At 52.4% G+C, this 18995-nt stretch overlaps 2 protein-coding genes across 5 annotated transcripts; one reads left to right on the forward strand and one right to left on the reverse strand.

Moving 5' to 3' along the window:
* Positions 1-4267: 4267 nt before the first annotated feature.
* On the forward strand, positions 4268-15441 carry Pias3 (protein inhibitor of activated STAT 3). 3 transcript variants are annotated; one of them, XM_052731236.1, is made up of 14 exons: positions 4268-5950; positions 8860-9277; positions 9435-9519; positions 9672-9722; positions 9934-10024; positions 10712-10846; positions 11030-11135; positions 11633-11706; positions 11815-11975; positions 12930-13063; positions 13145-13313; positions 13469-13602; positions 13757-13794; positions 14281-15441. In XM_052731236.1, exons 2-14 carry the CDS (start codon positions 8863-8865, stop codon positions 14545-14547), a joined length of 1860 nt encoding a protein of 619 aa, XP_052587196.1. In that variant the 5' UTR covers positions 4268-5950; positions 8860-8862; the 3' UTR covers positions 14548-15441. The 3 variants fall into 3 exon arrangements, with proteins under 3 accessions (XP_052587196.1, XP_052587195.1, XP_052587197.1); XM_052731235.1 differs by lacking the exon at positions 4268-5950 and adding an exon at positions 6459-6706; XM_052731237.1 differs by lacking the exon at positions 4268-5950 and adding an exon at positions 7041-8364.
* Nudt17 (nudix hydrolase 17) lies at positions 11982-18655 on the reverse strand. 2 transcript variants are annotated; one of them, XM_052731239.1, is made up of 8 exons: positions 17969-18655; positions 17638-17821; positions 17430-17455; positions 17211-17303; positions 16852-16950; positions 16561-16697; positions 16033-16191; positions 11982-12517 (listed from the first exon to the last, which is right to left on the reverse strand). In XM_052731239.1, exons 1-7 carry the CDS (start codon positions 18317-18319, stop codon positions 16035-16037), a joined length of 1047 nt encoding a protein of 348 aa, XP_052587199.1. In that variant the 5' UTR covers positions 18320-18655; the 3' UTR covers positions 11982-12517; positions 16033-16034. The 2 variants fall into 2 exon arrangements, with proteins under 2 accessions (XP_052587199.1, XP_052587198.1); XM_052731238.1 differs by lacking the exon at positions 11982-12517 and adding an exon at positions 15536-15939 and having other exon boundaries at positions 17969-18647.
* Between the last annotated feature and the right edge of the window lie 340 nt (positions 18656-18995).

Below are 18995 nucleotides of genomic sequence, written 5' to 3' on the forward strand. Positions count from 1 at the left end.
GGGTGGGGTCAGCTTATGGCTTTTCCTGAGTCTGGGTGTTGCCTGACAGTAAGCCTGTCACAGAAGCTGCTGCCATGTGGATGCTGGGAATTGAGTCTGGGTCCTCTGCAAGAGCAACAACCTCTCTCTCTCTGTCTCTGTCTCTTTCTCTCTCTCTCTGTCTGTCTGTCTCTCAACAGGATCTCACAATGTAGCTCTGACTGTTATGGAACTCACAGAGATCCACCCACCTCTGCCTCCAAATGCTGGGATTCAAGGCCTATGCCACACACCCAGCTGCAACAAGTGAGCTTAACTGAGCCATCTTCCCAATCTAGGGGTTTTTCTTTATGATGCTCATTCTAAAATACTTTATTTGGGGCTGGAGAGATGCCTCAACAGTTAAGAATGAATACTGAGCCTGTGGTGGTGGTACACTCAGGAGGCAGAGGCAGGTGGATCTCTGTGCGTCTGAGGCCAGCTTAGTCCACAGTGAGAGACCCTGACTTAAAAAACAAACAAATAAACAAACAAAACAAAATAAAACAAGAATTAGTACTGCTCTAACAGAGAACCCAGTCTGACTTCCAGCCATGCTGGGCAGCTCACAACTGCCTATAATTCCAACTCCAAAGGGATTGAACTCTAGCCTGTGAGGGTACTCACCTTCTCTCTCACACACATAATTAAAAAAACCAAGCTGGAGCCTGCAAATATCTCAGGTAGGAAGCACACTTGTTGCTGGGTCTATGATGGAATACACACACACACACACACACACACACAGATACACACAGAATAAATGTAAAAAAGTAAAAAATTCTACCTGTTAAAATCTTTCCTATATTTGACCCACATGGTCCCGTGACATCACCATTCTCTGTTTTAGGCACACACGGGGATAAAGGAAAAAAATCTGAATAAAAAAATGATACACATATATCCTAAAGCGGTTTTCAATATATAAGTGACCCTTAGGTCCCCAGTGAGAGAAATCTGATTCTTGAAAGAAGGAAGGGACATTTGGGTTCTGTTCTAGGGCAGAAAGATTTGATCTCTCAGCCACCTGACCGCCCCCACTAGCCTGGCTACTACATGAGAATGAGTTCCTCCAAAATCTGGAGCCTTGGCCTGGTGGCCTAGAAGGGGATCCCTCCTGTTCTCCCTCAGCCCACCCCTTGCTGGGTGAAGCTGGGTCAGACTGCAGGGGGTTGGCAGCAGTGGAGTCTGGCAAAGAGACACTGCTGTGGAAAATTGGGGTTACACATGGGCTGAGGGAACTGGTCCAGAGCTCAGCTGATGCAGAAATGCAGCTGAGATAACGTGGGTCAGAGCAGAGAGAAGGCACAGGCCAGCTCTGAGATTCATGTGGACATGAAGGGGACTGTTTTAAGGGTGAGAAAATGGAGAGGAGACTCCTAGAGAAGTGGGGAGTTGCCAAGGAGGGCACAGAAAGGGTTCAGGCATTCCTGAGAAGAACAGCATCTTTGCCTCTCTCAGTTACTAGAGATTATCAAGCACCGGCACATTCCTTATATTTGGAGGTTTGGGAAAACCAAGAAACTGCAGAGAGGAAGGTCTAGAGAGGGAGAGTTCACTTGGTTAAGTTCAAGTGTGTCAGGGAACAGCTTAGGTTATGAAAACCAGGCCTTTGGCTCCCCGGAGGGAGCTGATCCCAGGATGGCAGCTGGGAGGGGTCAGGATATAATGGAGGAGAACCTTCCCTGGTTCCTGCCTTTCTCACATCTCCTCCATACAGTCCCTTAAACTGTCACTTCAAATGCACACAGTGACTTTTCCTCGGTTTCATAGTCCCCACCCGGAAGCTGGTCCAACCCTGCTGCCCTCTCTTCCCCCTGGACAGTCTAAGCAGACTTTGGTAGGGACCTGTCGCTTCATCCCCCTCGTTTTCCAGGTTTTAGATGGTAGGATGTGTGTATACAGGTGAGAGGGGGTGAAGCTTGGTGGCTGATGGTACCATCCATACTATGTTTTCAATTTTATGTGTATGTGTTTGTCCACACCTGTGCAGGCAGGTACCCAGGGAGCTAAGAAGAGGGCATTGGGTCCCTAGAGCTGAAGTTACAGGTGGTTGTGGGTGCTGGGAACTGAACTCTGGTCCCCTGTGAGAACAGTAAGTGCTATTATTCATTGAGCCATCTATTTAGCCCCCAACACTATGTCTTTGAAAGGTCCTAATGGGCAACATTAATTTATTAAACACATATTTAAGGGGTCTACTATGTGCCAGCCACTAGGATAGAATATTAAGAGCAGCACAGATTAAAACAAAACAAAACAAAACAAACAACAAAAGCGGCCCTGGGGAGTATAGCCAGGGCCTTAGGCATCTGAGGTAGGCACTCTACCACCAAGCTGAATCCTCAGCCTAGGTTCTTATCAACAGAGCTTGCAAAGAGGATGAAATGGATGTGAATACTGGAATGTGCAACCTCATATTCACACTGGACTGAACCCAGGGTTCCAGGCACATGCTCTTCCACTAGGCTAAACTTCCTACCCCAGTCTTTTTTTTTTTTTTTTTTGGTTTTTCGAGACAGGGTTTCTCTGTGTAGCTTTGCGCCTTTCCTGGAACTCACTTGGTAGCCCAGGCTGGCCTCGAACTCACAGAGATCCGCCTGGCTCTGCCTCCCGAGTGCTGGGATTAAAGGCGTGTGCCACCACCGCCCGGCCCCAACCCCAGTCTTAATGTACCTTTTATTATTTTCATTTAAACATTTATTACATTTGTATTTATCCTGCATGCCCTGGAGTGTGTGGCAGTTAGAGGCTAGTCCTCATCTTTTACCATGTGGAGAGTGAGTTCAGGTCAGCTGGCACCTTTACCAACTGGGCCATCTTACTTCCCACCCCCTACCCCTCCCTGTTTTCAGGCGGGGCTTCATGTAGTTCAGACTAGACTTGAATTTCCCCCACGCCCACCCCCCACCCCGAGACAGGGTTTCTCTGTGTAGTCCTTGCTGTCCTGGAACTAGCTCTGTTAGACCAGGCTGGCCTCGAGTTCAGAGCTCCACCTGCCTTTGCCCCCTGAGAACTCACTATGGTTGGTGTTGAGCTCACAGAGATCTGCCTGCCTCTGTCTTTGGGAAACTGGGATTTGAAGGTCCTCCACCAAACCCGGCTTGGCCTTTAACTCTTGATCTTCATGCCTTCATCTCCCAAGTGCTCAAATTGTTATTATTATTTTTTTGAGACAGGGTCTCACTATGTAGCCCTGGCTGTCCTAGAACTCTCAGCAATCCGCCTGCCTCTGCCTCCCAAGAGCTGGGATTAAAGGCGTGTGCTACCATATCTGGCTGACTTTTATTTTAATTTTGTTTTGAGACTGGGTCTTGTCATATAGTCTTGGCTGGAGTGGAACTCACCATGCAAACCAAGCTGGTCTCAAACTTGACTTGATTTGCCTGCCTTCGGAATGCTGGGGTTACAGTTGGGAAACGTGTCCAACTTTCAAATGAACACTTTTAGGAGATCTTCTTTCGTTGTATCACTAACAATTAAGATGAAACTTATGCCGGGTGGTGGTGGCGCACCCCTTTAATCCCAGCACAAGGAAGGCAGAGGCAGGCAGATCTGGGGGTTCAAGGCCAGCCTGGTCTACAGAGCGAGATCCAGGACAAGCACCAAAAACCCTGTCTTGAAAAACCAAAAAAAAAAAAAAAAAAAAAGGATGAGACTTACTTTCTGTACACTTTTATAGCTTTGTTGAGGTATAATTGACATACATAAATTTCAAGTATTGGCAACTTTTTTTACTGTTCATACAAAATTTTCTGTTCTTATAAAAAAACATAATGGTTTAATTATGGAAAATAAATATTTTAAACATTTTCCTATCATCACTCCTTAGAATGTTTCAAATTAGTATATGTTTGGATTGTATTGTTAGAAAGTTTGGTTGTTAAAACAATGCTTTTTGAGTTTCTAACTTGGGTTTCAATAAAACAGACACAAACAAACAGTACTTTATTAAAGGTGTGTGCCACCACACACAGCTGCTTTCAACTATAATAAATGGTAAAGTTATATGTATACCAAAGAATCAGAAATTTCTTTATGGCTGGACAGTGGTGGCACATGCCTTTAATTGCATCACTCAGGAGGCAGAGGCAGGTGGATCTCTGCAAGTTCGAGGCCAATCTGGTCTACAGAGTGAGTTCCAGGATGGCCATGGCAACACAGAAACCCTGTCTTAGAAAAAAGAAAAAAAAAAAAAGGAAATTTCTCTATGGTTTATTGTCAGTGAATGCTTGATTTATATACTTACTTTCCTATACCAATTTACCTGAGGCCTGGGGTCACCAAAAAAGTCTTGAACAAAAAGGGATATCAAGTCTAAGAGGAAACAAAAGAACAGGGGTCAGCGATGAGTTCCGGTGGCGATGAGCTCCCGGGCCGTGAGCGCCGGTGGCCCGGCAAAGTAGCTCAGGGGCACAGTCCTTGCCCAGCCTGTACAAGGTCCGGGGTTCACCCCCAGAACAGACAAAAAGCATCAGGGCCTGATTAAGACTCAGAGGCCAGAGGCAGCAGATGGGACTTAGGGCCAAATACTTGTCTCGATTCAGCTTGAGGGGCCATCATTTCAGGCAGCAAGGAACACTCCTCTCCCATCCCCAGTGTTAGGAGAGGGTGGTCATTTCCCTAGGAACAAAACCCAGGAAGCAGTTAAATGCGTGTGTCAGGCACCTAGGCATATTGTTAGCACCGTATGGCTTGCGGCTTGGGTCGGTGCTCATGGAAAGGATTACACCAAGGCTTAGGCTAAATGGGATTATTCCTAGTATTTATTAAAGCCTTTTATTTTCTGTACGCTCCCTGTTTGCATAACAACCTGCCTCTGGGGTAAACGGAGCTTTGGAAAGGTTTTAAGTCCTCAACAACTAACAATCTGTGATAAGCACTTTAATATTTACCTCCCCCTGCTTGTCAACAACTTACTGGACAAATGACATTATCCCTCAGGCCCCAAACAACTACAAAAACTAGTATAAGGAACACTGCCCTAAAGTAGCTACCTTCATAGATAATAGAATGAATTACTCGAGTTTGCCAGTGAGTGGCCAGCTTGGTTGAGACAGGGCCCACTGGGGGAGGGGCAAAGCTTTGGAGGAGTGGGTAGGCATTTCAAAGAGGGGCAGATTGCATTCGCATAGAACCCAATAACCGCCTGTAACTCCAGTTCTAGGGGATCTGATGACTTCTGGCCACCTGTGGGACTGTGTGCATGTGGTACACATACATCCATGCAGGCAAAATAATGATACACATAAAACCAAAATAAATAAATCTTTTTGAAAAACAGCTCTTGTAAACTTAATGAAATTGTAAATAAAATATGTAAGTTATAAAGTGTACAACTAGTTTATATGAAAAAAACAAAAAAAACAAAAAACAAAGAGGGGCAGAAGTGTCTCCTCCGTATGTGTACCTCTCCTGTGTTCGTTTGAATGACACCAAAACTGTGGGATCCCTAGATACTGTAAGCATATTTGGAGGTAGGGTGATAGAGGGCCATCTGCAGGGTTTGGGTTGTTTATTTTCCATATGTAGCCCAGGCTTTCCGCTAGGCAGATGGAGATCTCATCCTAGAACCCCTTTAAACAACCAGATTCCCGGTGCACACAGTCCCCGCCCAGCCCGGTCCTTACACTCCCGCAAGGGCTCAGAGTTCCTGCGCCGTCGAACGCCGAGAACCTCTTCTCTCCTAAGCGCTCCCAGGAGTTAACATCTCCCGCCGGCTCCTGGGCTCCGCCCCCTCTCCCCTCTCCCCGGTCCTGGCGGGCTTATCCTGGAGGGGGCGGCCTCAGCAGCAACGCTAGCCCGGGCGGAGCTCTGGCCCGGGCGGAGCTGAGGCTGCAGCGTCCAGCGGCGGGACCCAACTCCAGCTGTGCAGCCTGCGGGAGCCCCGCGAGCCCGGTCCGCCCTGGGGCCCACCCCCGCAGCTCTGCAGGTAAGTCTTGCTTTCCGCACCCAACTTTTGCTGCCGTCCAGCCTTGAGTCGTGCGGCGCTAAGCCGGAGCTACGCATGCATGTAGCTGCTGTGTGTTCGGGGGAGACGGATCGAGGACAGCCGTCTCCAACAGTTCACAAGTCCCCCAACTTCCCTAAAAAAGGGCCAAGCGCGTCGCTCCGGGAGTCGGCAGAACTCTGGGACTTCGCTGGCTAAACTTGCAGCTCCGGGGGGATAGGGTGTGGGGGTGGGGTGGGGGGTACTCGGGCTCCAACTTCGCCGCCCCTCCCCCTTCCTCGGAGCTCCGGCAGTTCCGGATACTTCCCCCCCCCCCTCCATCTCTCCAGGATCCTTGGCCCCCTAAAAGCCCATCCCTTCGGGCCCGCCTCCTCTCCGTTACCCGCAGGGCCCCGCGATCCCTGTGCCGCACACTCCCCGCGGGGGCCACCGCGTCGCCCGCCCGCCCGCCCGCCCGTCCGCCCGTCCGCCCGTCCGCCCGCCCGTCCGTCTGGTCCTCCGGCCGGGGGACACTTGCCGGGGCGGCGGGGCTGCGGAAGGAGGGGCGAGGCCGGCGGCCGTCCGAAGCCCGGCGGGCGGGGCCGGGAAGGGGAGGTGTAGGGGGCCGGACGGGGCGGAGCAGGCGGCCTTTGCGGCCGGCGCTGGGGCGGAGAGTTTGCGCCGGTCCCTGGGCCTGAGCTCCGGCTCGGGCTGGGGCGCCTGCGATGTCTCAAGATGGCGGAGCTGGGCGAGTTAAAGGTACCTGCCCCCTCCCCCAGCCCCGGCGGGACCCCGCTCGGCCGCGCGCCGGGGCGGGGAGGCGACCGGGCTGGGCGCCGCGGGGCCGGGGTGGGCGCGGGCGACGTGTCAGGGCCCGGCAGCAGGGATGCGCGGGCAGCGGCCGCGGGAAGAAGGGGCTGCGGCGGCGGCGGCGGCGGCGGCGGCGGCGGCGGCGGCACCCCGGGGGCGGGGCCGCGGGGCAGATGCAGGGGTGGGGCGGAGGTGGGGGGGGAGAGAGAGAGAGAATTGTCGCCGCGGGGAGGCCGAGGCACAGGGGGGCGGGGACGTGGGCCGTAGCCGCTTTTAGCAGTCTAGGTGGTTGCAGGGTAGTGTCAGGCGCGAGAGAGCTGCGCCAGGGGCGGCGTAGGGGCGAGTCCCATCGGGCCGAGGGATGCGGCCGTCAGTGGGGAGACGCAGGCATGGGACCCCAGGGCCCGAGGCTGGCAGGCTCCCGGGGACGTGCAGCCCGGGATGCAGGCTCTGGGGCTGCGGTTGGCATCTGAGCCTTGGGAAGTACCAGTTGGCAGCCGGGGCGTAGGGGGCGGGGCTGTATGGGAGTGTACCTTAAGGGATGGGGCAGGAGCATCCTGCTGGCTCAGGGGAAGGGACTGCTGTCTGAAGGAGGCGCTGTCGTGGTTGGAGAGGTGGAGCAAGCGTGAGCCACAGGATCGAGAAAGAAGTTATAAAGCCAAGGGAGAAATAACAACAAGTAGGCGGAGCTAAGCGTGGAAAGGTAGAGGGGGGAAAAGGTTTTCATCACATTCCTGGAAAGGAGTCCCACAGGGAAAGAACTTGGGGAGCTAATGACCTGCCTGCCTCGTGACTAGGTCTTCTAGACATTCACAGAAGGGAGCCCTCCAAGGAGAGAGATCTGGCCCCTCTCCCCCCAGTCTTCAGGAAACCACTTCTAAGGGCGTCCCTCAGAGCCTTAGACCGTCATCGCCCCCATCTTCTGGCTTTTCTCCATCCTGGTCCTGGACAGGCTTGAGTTCTAGCCCCTGGGTCATCACCCTTTAGGAGCTTATTTTGAGCTGGGCGGTGCTGGCACATGTACTGGGGAGGCAGAGGCAGGTGGGTCTCTGTGAGTTAGAAGCCAGCCTTGGCTACAGAGCGAGTTCCAGGACAGCCAGGGCTACACAGAGAAACCCTGTCTTGAAAAAAAAAAAAACAAAACAAACAAACAGAAAAGCTTGCTTCTGTGCCCTGGTCCATGGATACCAGTCTTGTTCTCCTGGGGTCTCTGTGAGAACTTTGCCCTCGTTTCCACCCCTGTGGGAGAGAAAAGATATTAGTTCCTGACCGATGGAGTTAGTCAGGCTAATTACCTAGACTTGTGGATTCATCCTTCTCCCCTACAAGTTTTGGTAGCTTCCTTCTAGTAAAACAGAATTAAAGGAGTGTGGGTATGTAAATAATGTAAAAAGTGTATGTGTGAGCTGGTGGTGGCGGCGGCGGCGGCGGCGGCGGCGGTGGCTGTGGCTGCTGCGCACGCCTTTAATCCCAGCACTCGGGAGGCAGAGGCAGGCGGATCTCTGTGAGTTCGAGGCCAGCCTGGTCTACGGCGCGAGATCCAGGAAAGGCACCGAAACTACACCGAGAAACCCTGTCTGGAAAAACAAACAAACAAACAAACAAGTGTATGTGTATTTGTGTGTGTGGATGATGATGGAGTGTTGAACTCTGACCTAAAATCCCTGACCATAACAGCTTCAGTTCAGAGATATGGGGAGAATAGAGGTGGATTGAGGTGGTTGGGAGGGGTGGGCTGTGGGGTACAATCCTCTAGCCACCTGGCCTCTTTCTTCCTCATGGGGCTGCCTGGCCTGAATCCTTCTCTTTCTCCTGGTGTCCAATCCTTTTCCCAGGAGACAGGGACACCCTGAGAGTCTGAGCCCTGGAGAGACTATAATCAGCTTAAAGGAATGTCTGGATTAGGGGTAGGGAGGGGGCTAGGTGGTCCCTGTGGGTTCAGCTAGTCAGGTCAGCACCTCGGAGGTAGTGCCCTCGTTTTAGAGTGATTTTCAACACTGGGGGTGGAGGGGAGGGGCCCTGTCCTCCAGGAGCTCAGCTTCCATGTCATCCGCAGGACGGGCCTTTGTGATGTGGGATCCTTTCTGTGCCCCTCTCCCCAGCACATGGTGATGAGTTTCCGGGTGTCTGAGCTCCAGGTGCTCCTTGGCTTCGCTGGCCGGAACAAGAGTGGACGGAAGCACGAGCTCCTGGCCAAGGCCCTGCACCTCCTCAAGTCCAGCTGTGCCCCCAGCGTCCAGATGAAGATCAAAGAACTTTACCGCAGGCGCTTTCCCCGGAAGACCCTGGGCCCCTCTGATCTTTCCCTGCTCTCCTTGCCGCCTGGCACCTCTCCTGTCGGCTCCCCAGGCCCCCTAGCTCCCATTCCTCCCTCCCTTCTCACTCCTGGCACCTTGCTGGGCCCTAAGCGTGAGGTGGACATGCACCCTCCTCTGCCCCAGCCTGTGCACCCCGATGTCACCATGAAGCCACTGCCTTTCTATGAAGTCTACGGGGAGCTCATCCGGCCCACCACCCTCGGTATGGCTGACTGTGGTCCCTCGGAATCTCTTTCTGGACTCGCTGGACCTTTTTTTTTTTTCCTGTTAGATTGTAGTCTGGTAGGACCAGCTGTGTGGGATGGGAGCATGGCTTCCGAGGCATGGGCTTGGGAATGACTCTCTCCTTGTGTCCTCAGCATCCACCTCCAGCCAGAGGTTTGAGGAAGCGCACTTTACGTTTGCACTAACCCCTCAGCAGGTGCAGCAGATCCTCACATCCAGGTACCCCTCCCGCCTTGTCTGTGGGGACTGTCTTCTCTGTTCTGCTTTGTCTCTCATTCTTTTCCCCCCGTCTTCCGTCTGTGCCCTGGACGTCTTGCGCTCTGTCCATCCCCGCCCGCCCTCTGAACTGACATTTCTCTTTCTTGTTGCAGGGAGGTTCTGCCAGGAGCCAAGTGCGATTACACCATACAAGTGCAGCTAAGGTGAGTTGCTTCTTAACAGGGGTGGGTAACCAGGGGTAGAACATACCCTCTTCCTGCCCTGCCCAGTCCACTCTGGCCCTGGGACTCTTCGGGATGCTGGGGGCTACAGATACCTCTGACTGATTTGCTTTCTAGCGTTCCCTGCTTCAGTGCTGGACTCACCTCAGAAAAGTGCCACTTACCATTCATTCACCCTGTCCTTCCTCCCCAGGTTCTGTCTCTGTGAGACTAGCTGCCCCCAGGAGGACTATTTCCCCCCTAACCTCTTTGTCAAGGTTAATGGGAAACTCTGCCCCCTGCCGGTAGGTAGAGATTCCTTCCCTTTTGGCAACAAATCAATACTAAGTATAAAAACCTCTTATGAAAAGACAGGCTGAGCCCAGTGCCTGCCATGGAGTAGCTCAGTTGATTGGCAGAATCAGTATAATCTCGAGAGTATTAAAATAGGGCTGACTGGTAGGGCGGCCACGCTTCTGTGGCAGGTCGCACAAACTGTACTTGATAAATGTGTGTGTGTGGGGGGGGTCAAAGTTGGGTGAGTAGAAAAGTGGGGTGGTTCTGGGAAGAACTGAGGGTGGGAGTGAATAGGATCAAAACACATGGCATGAAATTCTCAAAAAATTAGTGAAAGAATGAGTCAAATAAAACAGGGCTGAATAATTTTCCTCAGAACCCGGAGGAGGGGCACTTGTTTAATACAAAGGTTTAGAAAAGACGTCTAAGAGGTTATGATGTCAGATGAAAGGAAGATGAGAAGTGTCTCTGTTGTTCCCCGGGACTCAGTGACGGGTTCCTGGGTTAAGAAATAAGCCCCCCCCTTCCCCCCGGAAGTGCACCTCTCACACGGCCTGTGTAGGGCTCTTACCGAGTGGATCCCTACTCCTTTGCTGGCCTCCCTCCAGAGAGTAACCTGAGACAGGATTGCTGTTGTTAGAGTGGAACCCCTTCCCAGTGCTCTGACTCCACTAACAAGTCCCTGCCTTCCTCAGGGTTACCTCCCCCCCACCAAGAACGGAGCTGAGCCCAAGAGGCCCAGCCGCCCAATCAACATCACATCCCTGGCCCGGCTCTCAGCCACCGTCCCCAACACCATCGTGGTTAATTGGTCATCTGAGTTCGGACGGGTGAGCATGGCCGGAGGCCTAAAGAGGCTACAGGGGAGTCGTCTATTTGGGGTTGGGGGTTCATCCTGCTCTTTATGGGCCTCTCTGCTTAGGGCCACATCTCTGGTCTTTGTGAGACGAAGTATATGGAGAAGGAGGAGGTCGGAAGCAGAAGCTAATTCTCCCTCCCCCTTCCCCAAGTAGAATTACTCCTTGTCTGTGTACCTGGTGAGGCAGTTGACTGCAGGGACCCTTCTCCAAAAACTCAGAGCGAAGGGGATCCGGAATCCGGACCATTCCCGGGCACTGAGTGAGTAGCGTTTCCTCCTTCTACCTTGGGCTCAGGGGTTCCTGCTGCTCTCCAGGCTTTATCACCAACTCTGTTACATGGTCTCCAGCCCACCCCCAACCCCTGTGCTTCTCCTCAGTCTCTGTGGTTGAGGATTAGAGCCTCAAGCAATGGCAATAACCTTGCATTCCCAATCGTACAACAGTTCTGTATCTCCAAGACCCTAATTCCACCCCTACTGAGTTCCGAGTTCTCTGTCCTGAAAAGCCCTGAATTCATTCAATCTAACCCTCACACGATGCTTCCCTTCCATCAAGGTCATCTCTAACGTAGCCCACATTTCACCCTGTGGTGTTTAAACATCTTCAGGGATGGAGAAATCTCTTTTCCATACCCAGCCTTCTTGATCCAGATCCACTCCTGTGACTTGCCGTGGGCCCCCAGAGACTCTGCTCAGCTGCCTCCAGGCTGCTTCCAGCCTAACTGACCCCATGGCTCTCACATCACTCTTGTTTCAGTCAAGGAGAAACTGACGGCTGATCCTGACAGTGAGGTGGCTACTACAAGTCTCCGGGTGTCACTCATGTGCCCGGTGGGTACGCGGGGCGAGAGGACGTGGGAGGAAGGTTGGGTTGAAGCCTGAAGATGGTTCCTAAGAGTACTAGAGCAAAGTTTTCTAGAATGAACTCTCTCTCATCAGCTAGGGAAGATGCGCCTGACCGTCCCATGCCGCGCCCTTACCTGTGCCCACCTGCAGAGCTTCGACGCTGCCCTTTATCTACAGATGAATGAGAAGAAGCCAACGTGGACGTGTCCAGTGTGTGATAAGAAGGCTCCCTATGAATCTCTCGTTATTGATGGGTAGGGCTTTGCTGCTTCCCTCTGTCCCAGGACAGTCACTTAGATGCCTTCCCACTTTAGGGCTTACTTCTCCTGGATCTCAGCTCTCTCTGCATCTCCTTTAGTCATCCACAGTGTGTGACATTAAGGACTTAGAATAGATGACATCGTGCTCAGCATTTTGCATGCACTATCTCACTGAGTCCTGATAATAGCCCCACAACATATGTGCCATGGTTACAGGTGAGGAGGGAGACAGAGCGGGAGGTCACATTCGTGAGTAGCAGAGCCATACATTGAATTGTTCCAATAGATTGCCAATGACAACTGCGGGAACTTCCCACAGCACGTGGCAGTCACATTCCTTTTCACTTTTACTATTCCAAATGGCATTTATTCGATTGGCACAATAAGGTGGTTTTTTTTGAGGTCCTGGATATACTTACATAACTAGTCTTCCACCACCCCCGACAAGTGAATACTTCTTTTGGTCCTAAGTAGTCTTAGTCTCCTTCCACAGCTTCCGTTAGGGCTCTCACGGCGTCTTTTGAGGAGGTTTAAGCCTGCACCCAAAATTTGTGAAGTTTGCTGGGTCTGGTGGCGCACACCTTTAATCCCAGCACTCACTCTGGAGGCAGAGGCAGGCAGATCTCTGAGTTCGAGGCCAGCCTGGTCTACAGAGTGAGGTCCACGACAGCCAGGGTTACACAGAGAAACCCTGTCTCAAAACCAAAACAAAACAAAAATTGTGAAGCTCTTTTACATACTTCCCCCCCAGTGCTGGGGATCAAACTTGGGACCCACATGCTAAGCAAGTGCTGTTATTGAGCTCCAGTCCCAGCCTGTGCTTTATTTCTGTGCCAGCAACAACCCAGAGAGGTCCAGGAAGGTGCGTAATAGAGGTGAGGAGACTGAGGCATAGGAAGCGTGTCTCAGCCAGCTCCCAGCCTCATGAATCCCCATGTCCTCTCCTAGTTTATTCATGGAAATTCTTAACTCCTGCTCGGATTGTGATGAGATCCAGTTCATGGAGGATGGATCCTGGTGTCCAATGAAACCTAAGAAGGAGGCATCTGAGGTTTGCCCCCCGCCAGGGTATGGGCTGGATGGTGAGTGACCCCCTGCTCCCCAATTGAGCTAAGTCATGGATGGTCCTTTTTCTGAGACACAGTCTTCTTAACCAACCACAGGCCTCCAGTATAGCTCAGTCCAAGAGGGGAATCCATCAGAGAACAAGAAGAAGGTTGAAGTGATTGATTTGACAATCGAAAGCTCATCAGATGAGGAAGATCTGCCCCCACCCAAGAAGCACTGCCCTGTCACCGCGGCCGCCATTCCAGCCCTTCCTGGAGGCAAAGGGTAGGTATGAGAAAAGGCTGCATCTGTAGCAGAAGGGACAGGATGGCAGACCTGCTTTCTGATTACAGGCAGGCTTTGGGACAGGGGAGGGTGGGCGGAACGGGACCTTGGGCAGCTGTGCTTGGCCTTTTCTCCAGCTCCTTCTCTCTACTCAGAGTCCTGACGTCTGGTCACCAGCCATCTTCGGTGCTGCGGAGCCCTGCCATGGGCACACTGGGCAGCGATTTCCTGTCCAGTCTCCCACTACATGAGTACCCACCTGCCTTCCCACTGGGGGCCGATATCCAAGGTATCACACTGATCCTAAGTGGGTGGATGGGGGTCCTGCCCCGTCATACCCTCTCTAGACCTGTTCCTTTGCAGAGCCCCAGGGACAGGGGGATTATTTTCTTGTGGTGAAGGAGTCAGAAAGGGGTTGATTTTGATTTTTCTTTTCCTACCAGGTTTAGATTTATTTTCTTTCCTTCAGACTGAGAGTCAGGTAAGTGGCCATTCCTAGCAAGATCTAAGATCTCGGAAGAGTCCTTTCTAGACCCTAATGGCACTGTCTTTCCCTGTCCAAATCCCTAGGGATTTCCAAATGCTTTTCTGTGAGAGGAGAATGTAGCAGCCTGTCTCCCTGTCCCCACGGGCACTTCATGTTCACACCTATGTCTTCCTAGCTCCTTTCATGTAGTTTGCTTTCTGTCCACCCGCCCCCACATGTACTTAGAGCCTTCCCCTGTGGATGTTCTACACATTTCAGACACCCACAAGGCCAAGAACTGGGTATCTGGCAGGCCTGTCTCAAGGCAGGGCATGGGGAAGGGTCTGGGGAAGAAGGGCAGAGATGGAGAGGTCCCCTGCGTTTCTTGTCAAGAATGCCTTGAGATCCACAGGGTTGGTACCCCACAGAGCAGTTTCAAGATGACTGTTGGGAGGTGGCGAGTCGAGATAAAGCCTGAAGCTGTGTGTCCTTCATCCCCAGCACTATGGTCCTTCTGTCATCACGTCGCTCGATGAACAGGACACCCTCGGCCACTTCTTCCAGTACCGGGGAACCCCCTCCCACTTCCTGGGCCCGCTGGCCCCCACACTGGGAAGCTCTCACCGCAGCTCCACTCCAGCACCCCCTCCTGGCCGTGTCAGCAGTATTGTGGCTCCTGGGAGTTCCTTGAGGGAAGGGCACGGAGGACCCCTGCCTTCAGGCCCCTCTTTGACTGGCTGTCGGTCAGATGTCATTTCCTTGGATTGAGTTACTTGGATCATGAAACTTTCATTGGCCCCCAGCACTGAGCAGATGTGCTGTGGGTTCCCAACCCCTGGGTACCCTGATCCCTCAGGGGACTTTGGCCAGAGGCCAGACCAGGCTTTCATGGATACCTGCTTTTGGCCTTATCTCTGCCTAACGAGGCTGGTACTCAAAGGGTTAACATTTAACCTGTTTTAAAGGGTGTTGGGGTCTGTCTTTGGAAGTGTTCTTCGATGGTGGCACATTCCTTGGGGTATGGTGACCTAGGCAGTGGGAGGCAGATGGAGGGTTAGGGGCTGAGGGAAGAGGGGTTCCTCAGCCTTTACCAGATCTACAGCCTCTTGGGGAAAAGGCATGTTCCTGGCCCTCCAAACGCCTTCCCTTCCCAAACCCAAACGTCTGTCCTTTTCATGTCCATTCCGTTCTCTTTGGCCACACAGTCAGGTGGCAGATCTGAGACATGAAACTTCAGAGATGGACAGAGAACTCTATTTTGGGTTGTGGATTTCTTTTTTGTACATAACTAAGAAAACCCCAAATTATCCAAAGATGACTTCCCCTGCCTTTTCCTTCCCAGTATGACTTGAGGAGGAAACAAGGTCTTAGTCCTGATTCCCAGGGGCTCGGGAGCAGGGCATGGCCTGCCTACTGCCTGGGTCTCTCTATTTATATATTTAAGTTCACAATGTTTCTTATGCTAAACAACCAAGGGCCTACGCTTCTAGTGACCTGTGGCCAGGCCTAGAACATTCTGCACCTTTTGTGGGACGTGGGGGCTCTGCGTTCTCCTTCCCACTCCTCAGGCCCCTTTAGGGCCAATGCCCTATGTTGTGATGTTACTTTTTATCCTCAGAGTTGTAGCAGAGTTCTCACCTACAATAAAGGTTGTGAACGTTCTGTGAGCGTCCTGGAGAGAAGGGATTTTGTACCTCACTTTCCAGACCCCTGGTTTAGGGGCAGAGGGTCCATGTTCCATCTTTTCACCTTTAGAAAACATTTAAAAATTTTTATTGCTGTGTATGTGTGTATATGTATGTGCATATGTGCCTTGGCTTTGCATGTGGACGTCAGAGGCCAGCTTTATGGGGTAGGACCTCTCCTGCCACCTTGAAGGAGATTCCAGGCATTGAACTCAGGTCTCAGGTTTTTGCAACAGAAGCCTTTACATCCACCATCTCACAGAATCCCATCCTTCATTTGCTGGTCCGGGCTCCATGTAAACTTCACTTTTTTTTTTTTTGAGACAGGGTTTCTCGGTGTAGCTTTGCGCCTTTCCTGGATCTCGCTCTGTAGACCAGGCTGGCCTCGAACTCACAGAGATTCGCCTGGCTCTGCCTCCCGAGTGCTGGGATTAAAGGCGTGCGCCACCACCGCCCGGCTAAACTTCACTTTTACCTGGAGGGAGTAGGGGCATTCCCAACAAGCATATGGTGTCCATAAGAACACTAGACCATCCCAACCCAATGCTGTGGTACCCTCATTCCTTACCTTCACCTGCCCAGATGTTGCAGCCAGAGCCTGAGAGCAAACTTGGTTCCCGTGCTGACCCGTTCTTTGTCCTCTGCTGTGGTTGGGGTTGTCCGAAGGAGTGTGGACACGGGCAGGAGCAGAGGTTGGGTTCCTCCGTCGTCCCTCAGTTCGGTTGCACTGGATTACGACAGTTTCTGTCTGGGTTGTGCCTTGTCGCTTACAATGAACTTTAGTATGTTGGGCCATTTAATCCTCCCAACTCTTACGTAAGGCAAGCGAGTGTTAACCTCACTCAGCAGAAAGGAAACACTCAAGGAGGTTAAGTGACTCTCCTGTGGGAGAGTAGGGCTCAAACCACGGTCTTCAGTGCTAGCTAGTTGGAGCACGGACCCTTAACATTTGGAGTCTGATCTCAGGTGGTCTTTTAGTTATCAGTAGGGCAACTCGCTCCCTAAATCTCTTCCATAACATGTAATTCTAAACTGCAGTCCCCCCATGTATGCATATGCATGTATGTTGTGTGCCGATTGCTAAAGTCAAACTTACGGGAGAGAGGGTGGTAGGTCCTGGAGGAGACGTCTGGGTGTCTCTGTGCCATCCTCTGTGGCGGCCACAGCCGATGCTACATCTGGTCCCAGCCACATAAGGGCACTCACCTCATTTGGATTTATTTGGATCCGGGCCTGGGGATAGACATGTTGATTCATCACTTAGGGGAAGAGGCCACAGGCGGAGGGGACAGACCAGGGGTGAGCACAGCCTGTAGCTTAGTTATCTCCCCTGCCCTCTTAGTCACAGAACCAGGTGGTATGCTCTGTCCTCTACTGCCAAGCCTACCTGGAGCTGCTGCTGTGACTCCTGGGAGATCACGAGTATGTAGAGAACGAGGTGATGGTATTTGGGGAAACCCCAGCTCAGCCTAGGAGGGTAGGCAGACTGAAACAGAACAAAGCCAAACCAACATGGCATATGGAGAAACTTCCTATTCTTGAGACTTTGTAAACAGAGCTTTAGGGAGACAAAATGCTGGCCCACAGCCCAAGGAGTGGGTGGTAGGTAACCTAACAGGTAAGAGGGACATAGGTGAGGGCTATGGTTTGGGGACTTCATTCCACCCACATTTCTTTTCCCCAGTGGCCAAGGCAGATAAGGATTGTTCAGTGGGCCTTAGGGGTCGTTGAGGGGCTCTGTCTCACCTCCCACAACCCCAGAAGGACACAAGAGAACTGGTCCTGGGGCAGCTGTAACCCACACTCTTCCTGCAGCTCTCGAAGCCCACACTCCAGTATCTGGGAGTCAAAGGGAGCAGCAGGTCAGAGTGTCCAAAGCTTAACCCCACCATGTCCATTGTCCCTCAGCCCACACCCAAGGTGACCCCACTCATGGGTCTCCCGGTTGGGTCGGCAGACTGGTACCTCCTCATCAAGTTCCATGTGGCCACCTACAAGAAGAGTAGACCCAAGAGTGAACGGTGATTGCCTTCACCAGGAACCCCATCCTCCACTGGGCAGGGGAAATTTGTAGCTGTGGATGCTGACCTTGGGCCACCACTGTACGGGACTACCCAATAGCAAAGTGGAGGGAAAGGGCATTGTCTTCCATAGTCTGTTCTTAGGCGCTCACCTGGAGGGACCCAGATGTTGGGGGAAATGGGGAGAGTGCATGTCCTTCGGGTCAACAAGACAGTCTGGTCACTGGACTGAAGAATCACAGCCACAGCCACATCCACACCTCTATTCGTGGGCAGCTCGGTCCTGGAGCCCCCAGGCTGCTGGTCCAGAGCCGCAAAAGGGCAGAAAGGGGGTCTCTGACAAGAGGGGGTTGGCCGGGCTAAGGCTTTGAAGCAGGGTGGGACTTTCAGAAACTAGGGGTGCCGCGGTGGGAGCTAGCCTGTCGCCACCCGCCCCCACCCTCTAGCTGCCCTCGCTTTTCCTGCTGGTTCCCTTGTCCCGACCTGGATTGGAAGCCTCTCCGAGGCGCCGGGGAACGAATGGCTGGAGAGGACAAGCCGTCCTCGCTCCAAGCTGCAGTGCGCGTGCCACGGCCCCGGTCCTTGCTCGGCGCCCAGGAGGCCACACACACTCTGCATGAAGTTCGCCGACTCCAGGCGCCCGGCCAGGCGCAGCAGCAACCGGGCAGCAGCCATCGCGCGGCTCCGGTCGCCGCTTGCCTGGCCTGGCGCCCCCTGGTGGCCCAGCGCCATGAGGCGTGCGACTTCCGGTCCGCCTGTGCAAGCCAGATTTTCCAGGCAGGCTGGGAAATTTAGACACAACTTTTGGGGGCAATCCCTGCGTGTAATGCTCATAAAACACAAAGAAACCCGCTACACATTCTCATTTCCTCTTGGGTTCTTTCTGACTTCTCTGTTTGGGACAACAATGCCCAGGCTGAATGATTTCTGGAGAGGCGTGTAATTCCCCGCCACCCCTAGGCTGAAGTTCACTTAAGGCCCCGTCCACCTCTCAGCAAGTAAGTGCCTTAAATTAATTACGGCTCCATATCAGACGCCTAACAATTTTTTAAAAATGTAAAACAGGGTCTCATATAACCCAAGCTAGCCTCAAACTTGTGTAGCCAAAACAGATGTTGGCCTTCTGACTACCAGGCCTCCATGTCCAGCCCAGTTGGTGCAGTTCTGAGGATTAAACCCAGGGCTTCTGTGCATATCATGCTTAATAAGTGATGGTGAGTAGCTTGAAGGCAGAGCCGATCTTTTATCATATATATATATACATATATATATACATATATATACATATATATGTATATATATATGTGTATATATATATATATAAAATCACGTTTATGTCAATTTGGGGGTAGGGTGGGCATGTACTTGCCATGGCAGGCTTGTGGAGGTCAGAGAAGTCAGTGAATCCAGGGGAAAACTTCAGGTGGTCACTGTCTGATTGGAGTCAAGGCCTACTCCATGAGATGGCCCACGCCTGACACTTCCTGGGATGGCCAAGAACCTGAGACTA

Source organism: Peromyscus californicus, unplaced genomic scaffold (assembly GCF_007827085.1).
Source record: "Peromyscus californicus insignis strain IS unplaced genomic scaffold, ASM782708v3 Scaffold_9__1_contigs__length_137607984, whole genome shotgun sequence".
Classification (NCBI taxonomy): Eukaryota; Metazoa; Chordata; class Mammalia; order Rodentia; family Cricetidae; genus Peromyscus; species Peromyscus californicus.

Bases quoted from the DNA above. Each gene is read 5' to 3' on its own strand.
- Pias3 (XM_052731235.1), top strand. From the start codon at position 6,683: ATGGCGGAGCTGGGCGAGTTAAAG. The intron at 11,136-11,632 runs GTGAGTAGCGTT...CTCTTGTTTCAG, and splicing joins GGACCATTCCCGGGCACTGA to TCAAGGAGAAACTGACGGCT. The intron at 13,795-14,280 runs GTAAGTGGCCAT...CTTCATCCCCAG, and splicing joins TCCTTCAGACTGAGAGTCAG to CACTATGGTCCTTCTGTCAT.
- Nudt17 (XM_052731239.1), bottom strand. From the start codon at position 18,319: ATGAGCATTACACGCAGGGATTGCCCCCAAAAGTTGTGTCTAAATTTC. The intron at 17,822-17,968 runs GTCGGGACAAGG...CCCTCTTGTCAG, and splicing joins CGGAGAGGCTTCCAATCCAG to AGACCCCCTTTCTGCCCTTT. The intron at 16,951-17,210 runs GTGAGACAGAGC...GTTCTGTTTCAG, and splicing joins TCCTTCTGGGGTTGTGGGAG to TCTGCCTACCCTCCTAGGCT.